This window comes from Scyliorhinus torazame, chromosome 8, assembly GCF_047496885.1.
Source record: "Scyliorhinus torazame isolate Kashiwa2021f chromosome 8, sScyTor2.1, whole genome shotgun sequence".
Lineage (NCBI taxonomy): Eukaryota > Metazoa > Chordata > Chondrichthyes > Carcharhiniformes > Scyliorhinidae > Scyliorhinus > Scyliorhinus torazame.
This window is the reverse complement of record NC_092714.1, coordinates 180,525,370-180,543,770: the sequence shown is the minus strand read 5'-3', so window position 1 is coordinate 180,543,770 and position 18,401 is coordinate 180,525,370. Positions and strand designations below refer to the sequence as shown.

The 18,401-nt window shown below is 42.2% G+C and overlaps 1 protein-coding gene across 2 annotated transcripts in view; it reads left to right on the top strand.

The window, feature by feature from the left end:
* The window catches only part of LOC140428291 (AP-1 complex subunit gamma-1-like), a 263,950-nt gene that overhangs the window by 62,043 nt on the left and 183,506 nt on the right, over nucleotides 1-18,401 (top strand). For both annotated transcript variants that reach the window (XM_072514604.1, XM_072514603.1), the window contains exon 6: nucleotides 8,277-8,353. In XM_072514604.1, the coding sequence (XP_072370705.1) occupies nucleotides 8,277-8,353 (77 nt within the window). The remainder of the gene's footprint in view (nucleotides 1-8,276; nucleotides 8,354-18,401) is intronic.

Genomic DNA, 18,401 nt, shown 5'->3' with positions numbered 1-18,401 from the left:
CGTTGCTGCATAAGATAAAGATGCATGGGGAAAGTAGTAGCATGGATAGAGGATTAGTTAATTAATAGAAAGCAAAGAGTGGGGATTAATGGGGGTTTCTCTGGTTGGCAATCAGTAGCTCGTGGTGTCCCTCAGGGATCAGTGTTGGGCCCACAACTGTTCACAATTTACATAGATGATTTGGAGTTGGTGACCAAGGGCTATGTGTCCAAGTTTGCAGATGACACTAAGATAAGTGGTAAAGCAAAAAGTGTAGAGGATACTGGAAGTCTGCAGAGGGATTTGGATAGGCTAAGTGAATGGGCTAGGGTCTGGCAGATGGAATACAATGTTGACAAAAGTGAGGTTATCCATTTTGGTAGGAATAACAGCAAAAGGGATTATTATTTGAATGATAAAATATTAAAACATGCTGCTGTGCAGAGAGACCTGGGTGTGCTAGTGCATGAGTCACAAAAAGTTGGTTTACAGGTGCAACAGGTGATTAAGAAGGCAAATGGAATTTTGTCCTTCATTGCTAGAGGGATGGAGTTTAAGACTAGGGAGGTTATGCTGCAATTGTATAAGGTGTTAGTGAGGCCACACCTGGAGTATTGTGTTCAGTTTTGGTCTCCTTACTTAAGAAAGGACGTACTGGCACTGGAGGGTGTGCAGAGGAGATTCACTAGGTTAATCCCAGAGCTGAAGGGGTTGGATTCCGAGGAGAGGTTGAGTAGACTGGGACTGTACTCGTTGGAATTTAGAAGGATGAGGGGGGATCTTATAGAAACATATAAGATTATGAAGGGACTAGATAGGATAGATGCGGGCAGGTTGTTTCCACTGGCGGGTGAAAGCAAAACTAGGGGGCATAGCCTCAAAATAAGGGGAAGTAGATTTAGGACTGAGTTTAGGAGGAACTTCTTCACCCAAAGGGTTGTGAATCTATGGAATTCCTTGCCCAGTGAAGCAGTAGAGGCTCCTTCATTGAATGTTTTTAAGATAAAGATAGATTGTTTTTTGACGAATAAAGGGATTAAGGGTTATGGTGTTCGGGCTGGAAAGTGGAGCTCAATCCACAAAAGATCAGCCATGATCTCAATGAATGGCGGAGCAGGCTCGAGGGGCCAGGTGGCCTGCTCCTGCTCCTAGTTCTTTTGTTCTTATGTTCTAAAATGCTGGAAAAGATTAAAAATAGGGTTGACGATGTGATGTTTTATATGCAATCAAAAGGGGAGGCGGAGAGAAAAAAAAAGGGAGCCTGGGATAATGACAAAAGGAATATTAGGGCAGAGGGCAGGAGATATTAACTGATGAACATGTCATCATGGAACAAACGATGAAGGGACCATAAGACATAGGAGTGGAAGTAAGGCCATTCAGCCCATCGAGTCCACTCCACCATTCAATCATGGCTGATTTCAACTCCATTTACCCGCTCTCTCTCCATAGCCCTTAATTCCTCGAGAAATCAAAATTTATCAACTTCTGTCTTAAAGACACTCAACGTCCTGGCCTCCACCGCCCTCTGTGGCAATGAATTCCACAGACCCACCACTCTCTGGCTGAAGAAATTTCTCCTCATCTTTGTTCTAAAGTGACTCCCTTTTATTCTAAGGCTGTGCCCTGGGTCCTAGTCTCCCCTCCTAATGGAAACAACTTCCCTACATCCACCCTATCTAAGCCATTCATTATCTTGTAAGTTTCTATTAGATCTCCCCTCAACCTCCTAAACTCCAATGAATATAATCCCAGGATCCTCAGACGTTCATCGTATGTTAGACCTACCATTCCTGGGATCATCCGTGTGAATCTCCGCTGGACCCGCTCCAGTGCCAGTATGTCCTTCCTGAGGTGTGGGGCCCAAAATTGCTCACAGTATTCTAAATGGGGCCTAACTAATGCTTTATTAAGCTTCAGAAGTACATCCCTGCTTCTATATTCCAAGCCTCTTGAGATGAATGACAACATTGCATTTGCTTTCTTAATTACGGACTCAACCTGCAAGTTTACCTTTAGAGAATCCTGGACTAGGACTCCCAAGTCCCTTTGCACTTCAGCATTATGAATTTTGTCACCGTTTAGAAAATAGTCCATGCCCCTCTTCTTTTTTCCAAAGTGCAAGACCTCGCACTTGCCCACGTTGAATTTCATCAGCCATTTCTTGGTCCACTCTCCTAAACTGTCTAAATCTTTCTGCAGCCTCCCCACCTCCTCCATACTACCTGCCCCTCCACCTATCTTTGTATCATCGGCAAACTTAGCCAGAATGCCCCCAGTCCCGTCATCATAGATTATCATAGAATTTACAGCGCAGAAGGAGGCCATTCGGCCCATCGAGTCCGCACCGGCTCTTGGAAAGAGCACCCTACCCAAAGTCAACACCCCCACCCTATCCCCATATCCCAGTAACCCCACCCAACACTAAGGGCAATTTATCATGGCCAATCCACCTAACCCGCACAACTTTGGACTGTGGGAGGAAACCGGAGCACCCGGAGGAAACCCACGCACACACGGGGAGGACGTGCAGACTCCGCACAGACAGTGACCCAAGCCGGAATCGAACCTGGGACCCTGGAGCTGTGAAGCAATTGTGCTATCCACAAGGCTACCGTGCTGCCCCATCTAGATCGTTAATATATAAAGAGAACAGCTGTGGCCCCAACACTGAACCCTGCGGGACACCACTCGTCACCGGTTGCCATTCCGAAAAAGAACCTTTTATCCCAACTCTCTGCCTTCTGCCTGACAGCCAATCGTCAATCCATGTTAGTACCTTGCCTCGAATACCATGGGCCCTTATTTTACTCAGCAGTCGCCCGTGAGGCACCTTATCAAAGGCCTTTTGGAAGTCAAGATAGATAACATCCATTGGCTCTCCTTGGTCTAACCTATTTGTTATCTCTTCAAAGAACTCTAACAGGTTTGTCAGGCATGACCTCCCCTTACTAAATCCATGCTGACTTGTCCTAATCTGATCCTGCACTTCCAAGAATTTAGAAATCTCATCCTTAACAATGGATTCTAGAATCTTGCCAACAACCAAGGTTAGGCTAATTGGCCTATAATTTTCCATCTTTTTCCTTGTTCCCTTCTTGAACAGGGGGGTTACAACAGCGATTTTCCAATCCTCTGGTACTTTCCCTGACTCCAGTGACTTTTGAAAGATCATAACTAACGCCTCCACTATTTCTTCAGCTATCTCCTTTAGAACTCTAGGATGTAGCCCATCTGGGCCCGGAGATTTATCAATTTTTAGACATCTTAGTTTCTCTAGCACTTTCTCCTTTGTGATGGCTACCATATTCAACTCTGCCCCCTGACTCCCCGGAATTGTTGGGATATTACTCGTGTCTTCTACTGTGAAGACTGACGCAAAGTACTTATTTAGTTCCTCAGCTATTTCCTTGTCTCCCATCACAAAATTACCAGCGTCATTTTGGAGCGGCCCAATGTCAACTTTTGCCTCCCGTTTGTTTTTAATGTATTTAAAGAAACTTTTACTATCATTCCTAATGTTACTGGCTAGCCTACCTTCATATTTGATCCTCTCTTTCCTTATTTCTCTCTTTGTTATCCTCTTGTTTGTTTTTGTAGCCTTCCCAATCTTCTGACTTCCCACTACTCTTTGCCACATTATAGGCTTTCTCTTTTGCTTTGATGCATTCCCTAACTTCCTTTGTCAGCCATGGCTGCCTAATCCCCCCTCTGATAACCTTTCTTTTCTTTGGGATGAACCTCTGTACTGTGTCCTCAATTACTCCCAGAAACTCCTGCCATTGCTGTTCTACTGTCTTTCCCACTAGGCTCTGCTCCCAGTCAATTTTCGTCCGTTCCTCCCTCATGCCCCTGTAGTTACCTTTATTTAACTGTAACACCTTTACATCTGATTCTACCTTCTTTCAAATTGGAGATTGAATTCTACCATATTATGATCACTGCCTCCTAAGTGCTCCCTTACTTTAAGACCTTTAATCAAGTCTGGCTCATTACATAACACTAAATCCAGAATGGCCTGTTCCCTCGTGGGCTCCATCACAAGCTGTTCCAAAAAGCCCTCCTGTAAACATTCAATGAATTCCCTTTCCTTGGGTCCACTGGCAGCATTATTTAACCAGTCCACCTGCATATTGAAGTCCCCCATGATCACTGTGACCTTGCCTTTCTGACATGCACTTTCTATTTCGTGGTGCAAGGGAGTGGTGATGGTTGCAGGAAAGAGGCAAAGAATTAGCCCAGAGTGTGTAAATGCCTGAATAACGAACTGTCTGAAAGCAAAAACATGAAAATCAATTACAATTTCCACCCTTCTGTCACTTTCAGATGGTCCATCTCCAACACTTCCATTCCTCAACTTCTCTTCTCCATTTCTGTGGATAGGCTGTCATTAATGCTCATCATAAGTCCAACAGCTACCTAAGCTACATCTCTTTATACCCTGCCTCCTGTACGGGTCCTATTCCTATTCCAGTTTCTCCACCTCCATTGTTTCATTCCAAGGGCGCTACCTTCCACAACAGCGCTTCTGATGTGTCTTCCCTCAACCAAGGAATCCCCTCCACTGTGGTTGCCTGACCCATTTCCACACTCTTCTGCTCTTACCACTTCCTTCCTCCCGGAATTGCAATAGGATTTCTCTTTGCTCATTTTCCAGCCTCCACGTTCAAAGGGTAATCTTCTGCCATTTTCATTAGCTCCAAGATGATGCCACCACCAAACACATCTTCCCTTCCCCTCCCCTGTCAGCATTCTATCAACGCCCCACAAACGCCACATTCCCATGCAATTACAGGAGATGAAACACCTGCCCGTTACACCTTCTTCCTCACCATCCAAGTGCTTCCAGGTGAAGCAGCAATTTACATAAACTCCTTTCACTTAGTCTACGCTGCTCATGCAGTCCCCTCTGCATTGGGAGACCAAATGCAAATTGGAAACCACCTTGTGGAGATCTCCACTCACTCTGCATACATGATCCTGAATTCCTCTCTCATTTCTGTCTTTGACCACAGCAGTGTTCCAGTGAAGCTCAGTGTAAATTCGAGGAAGAACACTTTATTTGCTGATTGGGTGCTTTTATAGTCTTCTGGACTCTATTGAATTCAAACAGCTTCAAGTCACATACCCCATATTTATTCTGTTTTTTTTTTTTTGCCATGTGTTGGTTTGAGTCTTGTATTTCGTGTCTTTGCTTTCAGACAGGACTATTCATTATTCGGGCTTCTACACTCACTCTGGCCCAATGCTTTGTCTCTTTACCACAGCCATCAAAAGGAGGCCATTCGGCCCATCAAGTCTGCACCGACCCACTTAAACCTTCACTTCCACCCTATCCCTGTAACCCATTTTTACCCCTCCTAACTTTTTTGGTCACTAAGGGCAATTTATCATGGCCAATCCACCTAACCACGTCTTTGGACTTGTTCAATGTCATTGTTCAATGATGACATGTTTGTCATTTAACCTCTCTTGCCCGCTACCCTAACTCAGACCTTCCCATTTGTTGTTCTTTCCCCTCTTGACTGTAGGTAACCCATTGCAAGTCTACCCTCCCATCAGTTCTGAAGAAGAGTCCTATTTGACTCTAAAGATTAACAGACTTTCTCTCTCCACAGATGCTATCAGACCTGCTGAGTATTTCCACATTGTTTTCGTTTCAGATTTCCAGCATCTGCAGTATTTTACTTTTAAAACGCTGGTACTTGTTACTGTTTAGTTTCTTTTACAACCATACCATCTTAACTTTTATTTTTGGCTAATTATTTTATTCTGGCAGTGACTTCCCAGATGGCCCCAAACCAGATGGTGCCAATGATTGTCCTTCATCCATGAGAATATTAGTGGGGGCAGCACGGTGGGACAGTGGTTAGCACTGCTGCCTCACAGTGCCAGAGACCAAGGTTCAATTCCGGTCTTGGGTGACTCTGTGGAGTTCGCACTTTCTCCCCGTCTGCATGGGTTTCCTCGGGGTGCTCTGGTTTCCTCCCACAGTCCAACAATGTGCAGGTTAGGTTGAATGGCCATGATAAAGTTGCCCCTTAGTATCCAGGAATGTTCAATGATGACTTGTTTGTCATTTAACCTCTCTCTTGCCCGCTACCCTAACTCAGACCTTCCCATTTGTTGTTCGGGGATAGGATGGAGAGTGGGCCCAGGTAAGACGCTCTTTCAGAGGGTCGGTACAGACTTCATGGATCGAATGACCTCCCTCTGCGTTGTAAGGATTCATGTATCCATGATTCTAGAAGGAAATAATATGAAATAATGGACATGACATTGCAGTCGATTTATTGAGAAATAATTTAGTCACTAGGAAATATAGCCTTTCGCAGCTCAATCACCTATGTATCCAGTCAGGAGAGGATGCCTTATGAAACTAATGACTGTGCTAAGATGTGCTTCCATTTTCTGCTCGGATGTATCTTCACTTAATGATACTGGCTGTTTACTTCAAAGTGTGATTTTTATAACTATTTTAGATTGCTGCCAAATATAGTCTGTCTAATTATGCAGTGCATTTGTACAGCTTCTGAATCTGACTGCAAAGATCAATCTTCAAAAGGAAGCACAGGAGATCTGTAAAATATAATATGGTTAACATTGGAGCCAATAATTATATTTAAAATGTCAAACCAGACTTTACGTTTGGTTCTGTACCCCTGTTCATAATTATGTTCCCAGGCTATGCCTTTCCCAACTTTAATTCAAATATGTCCCATAATTGCTATATAATTTTGCAGCGGAGTTTGCAGTAGGACTAGATGTTGGTTTATTTCATAAAATGAACTATTGAATTTAGACCTTCTACAGACCTATTGCAGTTTTAGTTTTAATTGACATTTCATATTTTCCTTTGTCAGCTATGCTTTGGATACTAGTGAATATAAAAAAGGATGATGTAATTAACTAATGAAATATTATACTTGAAATAGTAGAACTGTGCTGAAACTGAAAACAACGTTGATAGGGAAAATAGGAATATCTCACCTTAACGGATGTAGCTGTTAGATCTGCCATAAAGACGACCCCCAAATTATCAGTATCAAATATCTGCTCATCCTGAAATTTCAAGTTACTTGTTTTGTGGACTTTAGGGTGTTTTTCAAAGTTAATCATGGTCCCTTAACTATCATAATCTGAAGGCATGTTCTAATTGAATGACAGAAAAGTTCCTCATATTGGGATACAATTTCACAGGCACCTGAAGCCATCTAATACCCCACACACTTGATGACAATGAGTGCCTTTGGACTATTTTAACAGCAGGAAACTGAGCAAGATACTCTGCCAAGGCTGACCTACCAGATATCTTAATTCATGTTATTCACCAATGATCCTGGTGACATTCCCAGCTAATAGCCGGTCTGCCCTTCTCTAAGATTGAAGGCAGCACTGAAGCCAATTGCAGAGACTAGCCACTTTCACAAGGCAATGTCCAATGATTGAAATTGGGAACTTCCTGGTACATCACCAAGTGTCATTTCACAGAGTGCTCTTTTTAAGCAACCTTTGGAATGAATCATGATTCCCTTTTCACCTAATTTCTCCCTTTCTCGATTATTTTAGTCCCCTTACAGCATTCATTATTGATGCTTAAGAGAAAGGAAAGTAGTTCACACCAAACATGTCCTGAGGTGTCTGTCCTTTTTTTTTAAATTAAGGGGCAATTTAGCATGACCAATTCACCTGCCCTGCACTTCTTTGGGTTGTGAGGGTGAGATCCACGCGCACACAACGATTATGTGCAAACTCCACATGGACAGTGACCCAGGGCTGGGATCAAACCTGGGTCCTCGGTGCCGTGAGGCAGCAGTGCTAACCACTGTGCCACCGTGCTGGCCAGGAGGTGTCTGTCCTGATTATTGCTGCACTTTATTTGGAGAGGGGGGGTAAGTGGCTTGCCTTCACACAGCATCTCTCCATGCTTGCACAGCTAAGCTTGTGGTAAAGGGAATCCTGGTTGTGTGTTGCATCTTGGCATTCCGAGGAATACCTTGCTGGAGATATACAATGCTGATTGGTCTCCCCTCCCCAGCAATATCATTTAAAAAGCTTATGACAAAAGAATGATGGTAGATTGCGGTCTATGTAAAAAAAGAAATTGTGCTGATTTGATTCATATCCTCGTGTGTTCCTGATAACAGATGGGTACAATCTCATGATTTATCTTGCTAATGAGCAGAGACTACAAATGGTTTGGGTAACTTGGAGTGGTCATCAGCATTGTATTCACTGCCTTGTTCATTTGGTGCACTCATCAGTTAAAATGCTTTTTCTCTTTCTTTGTCTTAAAGGTGTCCTCCATGCTGCTGTTGTCCTTGTCATAGAAATGTGTAAACATAGCCCTGACACACACGCTTATTTTCGCAAGGTATAGCTGCATCATGTTTACTACCATTGCTATTAAATAAAATGCGTTTTCAGTGTAGCCATTTACATCCAGCTTTTTATTTATTTTGAAAAGTTTAACTCATTGAATGCTACAAATCTTGTAATTTGAAACTGCTGAAGTAATTTCTTTTCAGAATGTGCGAAGTAATGAAAAGTACCATTTGTGTAAAATAAAGAAAGCCATTCATTTTTGCACATCGTTCTGTCGATTTGAAATTTGTTTTTGTGCAGACTTGTTCCATTTATATCATGTGTTCCACTAAAAATGGTGTTTCTAAGTGCACTTTGCGTTTCTTGGTGGCTTACTGCTTAGTGAGTGGCTCAGTCACAATGACTGCAAGCTCCCTGATTTTGATACCCCAGTATGTGTATATGTATTGACCAATCTTAGCTGGTTGTCTAGAAGGGCACAAATATTGACCTCCATATCCCTGTGAGCGGAAATGTACTCCTGCTGGATGATGCTCAAGTCTGGATGTTGTGTGGATTGGTCAATTAGCCTGTGTTCTGTCCCTCTTCACTGATGATCTCCCTCTTCGCTCGTGATCAAAAATGTGGTCACATGATCAAAGGCTTGAAGCGTGTCTGCAGTCCATGTATTGCAGCTAGAGTTAATACCTTCAGCAAGGGGAGAAAGCTGCACAGTAGAATAAAAACACAATGCATTTTGAAGTTGCCATAGTTCTTGATGTAATTTTAAACTGTTTGGTCTAATTGGGGATTTAACTGGTAATGCATCACGAGTGCAGTTCAGTTTAAAGTTGAGCAGAGACCTGTTTGGAGGAGCTCTGTCAGCCAGTGCTGTATCTGAACAAAGAATAGGAACATGGAAACAGGAGTCTGCACTGCCATTGTTAGGTCATGGCTGATCGTCTACTTCAATGCCACTTACCAATACTATCCCCATATTCCTTGACGCCATTGTATCCAGAAATCTATTTTTCTGTCTTAAACATGCCCAGTGATTGAGCTTCCTCTTGAGTAGAGATTCTAAAGATGCACCATCCTCTAAGTGAAAACATTCCTCCTCATAACAGTCTCGAATGACCTGGCCCTTATTCTGCGACTGTGCCCTCTGATTCTAGACTCACCAGCCAGGGGAAATGCCCTTTCTACATCCACCATGTTGCACCCTATAATATTTGAATGGGTGTAAATTGAGAGACGTGGCTACTCCGTGAGATATTGGTGTACTCGTGCTTCAGTCGCTGAAAGTAAGCATGCAGGTACAGCAGGCAGTAAAGAAGGCAAATGGTATGTTGGCCTTCATAGCAAGAGGGTCGAAATATAGGAATGGGGATGTTTTACTGCAATTGTACAGGAAATTGCTGAAGCCACACGAGTATTACGTGCAGTTTTGGTGTCCTTATCTGAGGAAGGATGTTCTTGCTATGGACGGAGGGCAGCGAAGGTTTTACCAGGCTGATTCCTGGGATGACGACTGTCATATGGGGAGAGACGCAAGTCAGTTAGGATCATATACATTGGAGTTTTGAAGAGTGAGAGGGGATCTCAAATAAGCTAACAAAATTCTAACAGGATTAGAGAGGGTAGATTCAGAAAGAATGTTGCCGATGGTGGGGAGTCCAGAACTCGGTTTGATGATAAGGGATAAACCTTTTAGAACTGAAGTGAAGAGAAATTTCTTCACCCAAGGAGTGGTGAGTCTGTGGAATTCATTATCATAGAAAGTAGTTGAGGTCAAACGTTGTGCAATTTCAAGAAGGAGTTAGATATAGCTCTTGGGGCTAAAGGGATTGGGGGGGGGGGAAGGCTGGATCAGGGTGTTGAACTTGATGATCAGCCATGATCATAATGAATGGCGGAGAGGGTCGAATGGTGGTCTCCTGCTTCTATTTTCTATGTATGTTTCTATGTATAAGAATTTAGCAAGTTTCAATAAGATCACCCCTCATTCAACGCTAGAGAACACAAGCCCAGTTTCTACAATCTCTCCTCATAAAACAATCCTGCCATCCTGGAGATTAATCTGGTGCACCTCTGTTGCACTCACTCTGTAGCAAGCATACCCTTCATTAGGTAAGGAGACCAAAACTGTACACACTACTTCAGGTGCAGTCATACCAAGGCTGTATACAATTGCAGCAAGACAACTTTACTCCTGTACTCCGATCACCTTTCGATGAAAACCAACGCACCATTTACCTTCCTAATTGCTTGCTGCACCAGCATGTTAAATTTAGTGACCCATTAACAGGGACACCCAGGTCCTTTTGGCTGCCCACACTTCCGAACTTTTTTCCATTTCTGTAGTCTTCTACTAGTGTGGATAACTTTGCACTTATATCATTTTCCATCTGCCATGTTCTTGCCCATTCACTTAGCCTGTCGAAGTCCCCTTGAAGCCTCCTTGCATCCTCCTCACAATTTGCAATCCCACCTAGTTTTGTGTATGCAGCAAATTTAGAGATATTACATTTGATCTCCACACCCAAATCCTTGATATAGATTGTGAGCAGCTGTGGCCCTCGTACTGATCCTTGCAGTACTACACTAGTAACAGACTGCCTCCTGAAAATGATCTGTTATTTCTCCTGTTTTCTGATTGTTAACCAAATCTCAAACCGTAGCAGTATATTATCCCCAGACCCATGTGCTCTAATTTTGTTTGCTATCCTGTGTGGGACCTTATCAAAAGCCTTCAGAAAATCCCAATACACCACCTTAGCTGGTTCATCTTTATCTATGCTACAGATAACATCCTCAAAAAAAACTCCAATAGCTTTGTCAAACATGATTTCCCTTTCATTAGTCCATACTGATTATGAGATCTTCGAAGTGATAAATTATCTTTCGTCATCCTCAAGAGGCATCTTGACAAATACATGAATGGGATGGGAATAGAGAGATACGGGCCCTGGAAGTGCAGAAGGTTTTAGTTTAGAAAGGCATTAGGATCAATGCAGGCTTGGAGGGCCGCAGGGCCTGTTCCTGTGTTGTACTGTTCTTTGTTCTTCTCTCTCTGCGACCATTGACAATCTCCTCATTTTAAGGTGCTTCTTAAAACCTACCCCTTTGACCAAACTTTTAGTCGCCAGCCTTAATATCTTGTGTTTGTTGTCAAACTTCAACGATGTTCTTGTCGTGTTTTACTATGTTGAGGGCACTATATAAATACAGGTTGCCGATGTTGAAGTCAGTGTTGCTAATTTCGGTAGAATTGTGTTTTAAAATGTTCAGTGTTATGACAGGTCACAGGTTTGTTTCCTGGGATTTTCCCTGCATAGGTCTGCTATATTTTGGGAATTAGTGGATGAATGACAGTCTCCTGGAGCATGAATCTACCCTTTGTTATTCATCAATTTACATGGTGTACAGAGCAGAAACTGACTTATTTGGTCCAACAGGTCTATTCAATCCTCCTCCCATCTTCATCTAATTATCAGAATTTCCTTCTATCCCTTTATTATTCTTGCTTTGCTGTAAATGCATCGATTATTTATCTCAACAACTTCTTGTTGTAGCAAGTTCCACATTCGTAGCACTCTGGATAAATTTTCTCCTGAATTCCCTATTGGATTTGTTCGTTGTTAGGATAATGTGTTAGGATACCAGACAAGAAATCCCAACGATTTTTCAATTTGTAAAACTGAGAGGAAATTATACTTCAGAGGGTAGCACTGGAAGGGTGTTTTTCCGAATGGAGGTCTGTAACTAGTGGTGTTCCGCAGGGATCAGTACTGGGACCTCTGCTGTTTGTAATATATATAAATGGCTTGGAAGAAAACGTAGCTGGTCTGATTAGTAAGTTTGCGAATTATACTAAAATTGCAGTTGTGGATAGTGATGAAGATTGTCAGAGAATACAGCAGGATATAGATGGGCTGCAAAATTGGGCGGATAATGGCAGATGGAATTTAACCCAGACAAATGCGAGATGATGCATTTTGGTATATTCAATTCAGGTGGGAGCTATAAAATAAATGGCTAGGCACACTGAAAGATCTGGGCATGCAGGTCCACAGACCCTTATATGTGGCAGCACAGGTGGAAATGGGGGTAAAGAAAGCTTATGGTATGCTTGCCTTCATCGGACAGGGTATTGAGTAAAAAAGTTCGCAAATTATGTTGCAGTTATATAGAACGTTGGTTCGGCCACATTTGGAATACTGTGTCCAATTCTGGTCACCGCACTACCAGAAGGACGTGGAGGTTTTGGAGAGAGTACAAAAAAGGTTTACCAGGATGTTGCCTGGTATGGAGGGTATTAGCTATGAGGAGAGATTTAATAAACTAGAAAGACGAAGGCTGAGGGGCGACCTGATAGAAGTTGATAAAATTATGAGTGGTATAGATGGGGATAGTTGAATGTTTTTTCGCAGACCGGAAATGACAATTACAAGGGAGCACAGGTTCAAGGTGAGGGGAATAGGTTCAGTGGAGATGTGTGGGCAAAGTTTTTTTTTTTTTTTTTTTTTTTTACAAAGAGCATGGTGGTGGCCTGGAATGCACTGCCAAGTGAGGTGGTTGAGGCAGATACGTTTGCGACCTATAAGACTTATCTAGATAGGCGCATGAACAGACGGGTATCTCAGGATACAGGCGGTTGGTCTAGATAAGAAATGTGATTGGTGCAGGATTTGGAGGGCTGAAGGGCCTGTTCCTGTGCTGAATTGTTCTTTGTTCACCCCAGGAGTGATGACTCTGACCAATGGGTATATTTTATGTTAAAACAAACTTTTTAAGTTAAACACACAATTTACCACATGAAGTTCAAACAAATAGTGTTACAATTCTTTACAGTTGAAACAGTTCTTAAATAAAAGGAAAAACTTTAACTTGCTAGCTACACCTGCCACTAATTCCAATTAAGCAACCTGATACAGTTCAAGTGATAGTTTTAGATAAAGTTAACAAAACAGGTTACTTGCTTATCTGTGCAGACCTTTGGCGACAGAGCCCCTTTTAAGGAACAACCTGAAAATCCTTCTGTCTTGTCACTCTTCTGCTCAACCTAACAGCATGTGGCAAAACTGCAAACTCCAGACGGAATTGGCTCCTCCCATTAATTACATCATCTATATCACACTAAGATGTCTCATCACCTGCTTAGCTAGGACTAAATACAATGCCTCATTATCTACTCTCCAGGGAATTTACTGCAATCAAAATAATACCCCATTTGCCATCTCTCTGTAAACTAGTAAATGGCGAAAATCAATCATTATATCACCTTTTAGCTTTAGCAGACACAGACTGGGTGCCTTAACCTAGGTTCTTTAATAATATTACTGCAACAAATACATACCGTAACTCGGGCTTTTATAACATTACTGCAACAGATATAAAATATAATATATATAACAATGTCTTACATTCATCACAAGTGACTATCATATACTTATGATTCATAGTTTTGGACTTCTTCGCAAGTGGAAACATTCACTTAACATCGCCATTGCAGGATTCTTTTATAATCTTAAAGATAGGTCACTCTTCAGCCACCTATTTTCTTGAGAAAAGGGTCCCAGCCTTGTCTTTCTTTCTTGATAGTTGTGACTTTAGTTTTCATATCATCCTTATGAATCTCTTTTACACCTTCACATGCCTCTGCATCCTTTTTTTTATAAACTGGAGAGCAGAATTGTAACTGACCAAAATTCTATAGAATTTTATCTCAATTTCTCTGCTTTGCAGTTTATGTCCCATGAAATGAACTCCAGTGCTTTTATCTATTCCTTTTATGGGGTTATTAACCAGTGTCGCTAGTTTGTCATCTGTGAATCTACACTTCTAGATCTGTTTGCTCCTCCACCCCATCCAGACTTGCTATCCAAGGATGTGACCTCCCTTATTCTTCCTACCAAAATGTGCCGCCTCCCATTTGTCTCTGTTGAAATTAATTTGAATTAAACCCAATCTGCAAATTTATTAAGACCTTGCTGTAATTTTTCACATTCATCCCTTGTGGACGACACCAAATGTGGAGGGTAGTCAATATAAATTTTAAAACTGTACTTCAGATTCCCGAGACCAAATCATTAATGTAAGTTCTGACCAACCATGGTCCTAACACAGTTTCAGTGGCTGACAATTCCCTCCAGTCTTAGTAGATACTCTTAATCCCTACTCTTTTTTTCTGTTTTATAGCCAACTTGCTATTCATTCTGCTATTCGTCTCCTTCCTCTACGTGCTCTGACCTTTTTTGTTATGAGTTTACAATGTGACACCTTGTATCTGATACATTATTGCATCTGATACATTACCCTTGTCTGATATTCTGGTACTTCAGAAAATTCAAGTTAAGCATGATCTCTTTTGGAATCTGTGCTGACTACTTTATGTTTATAGTTTCTAGATCATCTTCCCTACCGAGAGCCCTGGGCGAGAAACATCAGCAGTGGGTCGACGTTTTACCCACTGTCCTGATGAAATTACGAGCAAGCCCTAATCGGACGACTGGCTTTTTAAAACTTATACTCAGGTCTTCGTGTGAATATTTTCACCTCTAACACCTACCACTGATTTTAAGCTAATTTGGTCTGTAGCTCCTTGGACTTGTTCTGTCTCTTCTTTTAAATATCTGAATGTTTAGGGACTGTAACCCTTCCAAGTGCCTGCTTCAAACACTAACAAAATATAAAAAATGTCACTTGGGAACCTCTTGGTGGGGAATAGTATGCAACAAGAATTTACTTTGCTTTTGGTTTCTACCAGATGTTATAGTGGTTATGAGTGAGGATGTACAGCTCCACCAATGGCCAAGCAAACAATTGCACCATCCCATAAGACACCGGAGCAGAATTAGGCCATTCGACCCATCGAGTCTGCTCCGCCATTCAATCGTAGTTGATATGTTTCTCATCCCCATTCTCCTGTTTTCTCCCCATAACCCCTGGTCCCCTTATTAATCAAGAACCTATCTATCTCTGTCTTAAAGACACTGTGATGTGGCCTCCACAGCCTTCTGCGCAATGAGTTCTACAGGTTCACCACTCTGGCTGAAGAAATTCCTCCACATCTCAGTTTTAAAGGATTGCCCCTTCAGTTTGAGGCTGTGTTCTTGGATTTTAGTTTTTCCTACTAGTGGAAACATCCCCTCCATGTTCACTCTATCTAGGCCCCTCAGTATTCTGTAAGTTTCAATGAGATCCCACCTCATCCTTCTAAACTCCATTGGGAACATGACCCAGAGTCCTCAACTGTTCCTCATACGACAAGTTCTTCATTCCAGGGATCATTCTTGTGAACCTCCTCTGGACTCTCCAAAGCCAGCACATCCTTCCTTAGATATGGGGCCCAAAGCTGCGCACAATATTCCAAATGGGGTCTGACCAGAGCCGTATACAGCCTCAACAGTACATCCCTGCTCTTGTATTCTAGCCTCTCGACATGAATGCTAACATTGCGTTTGCCATCCTAATTGCCAACTGAACCTGCATGTTAATCTTAAGAGAGTTTTAGGACTCCTAAGTCCCTTTGTACTTCTAATTTCCGAAAGCCCTTTCCCATTTAGAAAATAGTCTAATCCTCAATTCTTGTTACCAAAGTGCATAACTTCACACTTTCTTGCATTGTATTCCATCTGCCACTTCTTTGTCGACTCTCCTAGCCCATCCAAGTCCTTCTGCAGCCTCTCTGCTTCGTCAACACAACATGTCTCTCTACATATCTTTGTATCATCTGCAAACTTCGTAACAATGCCCTCAGTTCCTCCTCCTAATGTGTTACTGAGTCTAAAGATGAGCGTTCCAAGTTTAGTCCCTGGTAAAAACGGAGTTAACTAGGTTTGCTGCAGTTCTCCCAACCTGGCAAAAGTAGAATAACAACTGTGATCCTTAATTCTTTGGGTGTCTACTGTGTCTTGTTAACATGTGCGCATGTATGGATTTGGAGGAGGCTATGATTCAACTCCGCTGTAATCCCCCATGCTCTCATATCCTACCCCCTCTGGTTGTGCAGGTTCACTCAAAGAATGATCATTAAAGTAAGGCACTGGAGGCTTTCTGCATCTTTCAAACAATACCCCTGCAACAGTCCGGCTTTGGGAGAGAGACTGGGATGGGACAGAGCTGGTAGTTGGTGCACTTTGTGACCAAATTTGTGGTATCTCATTTCCAAATCCTGCTGTGTGCTCAAGCAATAACTACACTTTCAATGCTGCTAGCTTTAACTAGTGTGTAGTTTCTTTGCTCTGACTTCTTTGTCTTGCTTTTAATAACTACTTTTCTTTTCTTCCTGCTTTCATAATTTGGATCATAGAGTGAGAAGGTAAGGCTGTAATCAATGAGCAGGTTTCAGCCTATACTCCTTTATTAGCATTACTGCAGAAAAGCTTTGATCTGTTATATTTCAGAATGAGTGATGTTAACTTGGGTTTATTATTAGGGTTACCATTAGGAACCATTCCCTGAGATACCAAGATATATATGCCTCTAAAAGTACACTGATAATTGCCAAGAAATTGATCCAAGCCATAGCTTTATTTACCAAGTGGTTCTGTATAAATAGCTTTAAGAAAGGTTCTGCGCACTGTGTACTGCTGAGTGTATTTTGTCAGTCCTGTTAAAGCCATTATTTCATTAAGGAGCTGCTTACAACAGAATATGCTGAAACCTAGATATGGTGGCAGATGCACTGATTTGGGCAAGGTAGCCATGTATTGAACTATTATGTTGAGTAGACTTGTATGGCAGTCCAGAGGAGTGTGAGAAGCCATCATTTTGGCTTATCTTGTCTTGGAATACAAATTGAGAAGATCCGACGAAGGATAAGCAAGAGAAATTTATTCAGTTATTTCATAAATTCAACCAGAGGTTTACTGCACAAGCTTGAATTGACAAGCTCTGTTCCATTTTTTTTGTTGAAAGTCAGGACAATACTGCAGTTTTGTCATTGTATAGATGAGATTTGTTTCATCAGTGGGGTTTCTTGAATACTTGAAAGTGAAAAAAATTGTAGAGTTATGGGAAAAGAGCAGAGGAGTGAGACTAATTAATAGCTTTCTCAAAGAGCCAGCATAGGCATGTTGGGCTGAATGGCCTTCTGTGTTATATCTTGTAATTTCTTTTTAAAATTTTAAGTGTCCAATTCTCTTTTTTCCAATTAAGGGGCAATTTAGCGTGGCCCATCCATCTACTCTGCACATCTTTGGGTTGTGGGAGTGAGACCCATGCAGACATGGGCGGCACGATGGCACAGTGGTCAGCACTGCTGCCTCACAGCAGAAGGGACCCGGGTTCAATTCCTGCCTTGGATTACTGTCTGTGTGGTGGTTGCACATTCTCCTCGTGTCTGCGTGGGTTTCCTCCGGGTGCTCCGGTTTCCTCCCACATTCCAAAGATGCGCAGGTTGGGTGGATTCACCGTGCTAAATTGCCCCTTCGTGTTCAAAAGGTTAGATGGGGTTATTGGGTTACAGGGATGGGGTGGGCCGTGGGCCTAAGTAGGATGTTCTTGAGAGGGTCGGTGCAGACTCAATGGGCCGAATGGTATCTTTCTGCACTGCAATGATTCTATGACACGGAGAATGTGCAAACTCCACACGGACAGTGACCCGGGGCCGGGATCGAACCCGGGTACTTGGCGCTGTGAGGCAGCATTGCTAACCACTGTGCCGCCCTACACAGTGTAATTTTAAAGTGAATCATCTTACCTGTGTTTGATAAAACCGTTCCTGCAAAATTCAAACAATATTTAACTAGAAAATACCTCAATAAAGCCAGTGCATTTGAGGATTTAATAGTAGATAGAGTCAGCTATACTTGTCCTCAATGAATGATTGTGTATCCACACTTGGGTTAAGAAAGATATTCTGGATTGGACTTGTTTATTGTCCTGTATACTGAGGTGCAGTGAAAAGTATTGTTCTGCGTACAGCTCAAACAGATCATTTAGTACATGAAAAGAAAATACATAATAGGGCAACACAAGGTACACAACGCAAATACAATCTTGTCTCTGCTGTCTTCAGTTTCCTTCAGCCAATTTGCATATAGCAAACCCCCATAAACAGATGTGATGACAGTAATTTTTTTCTGATGTTGATCCTTACAACAGAAAGACAT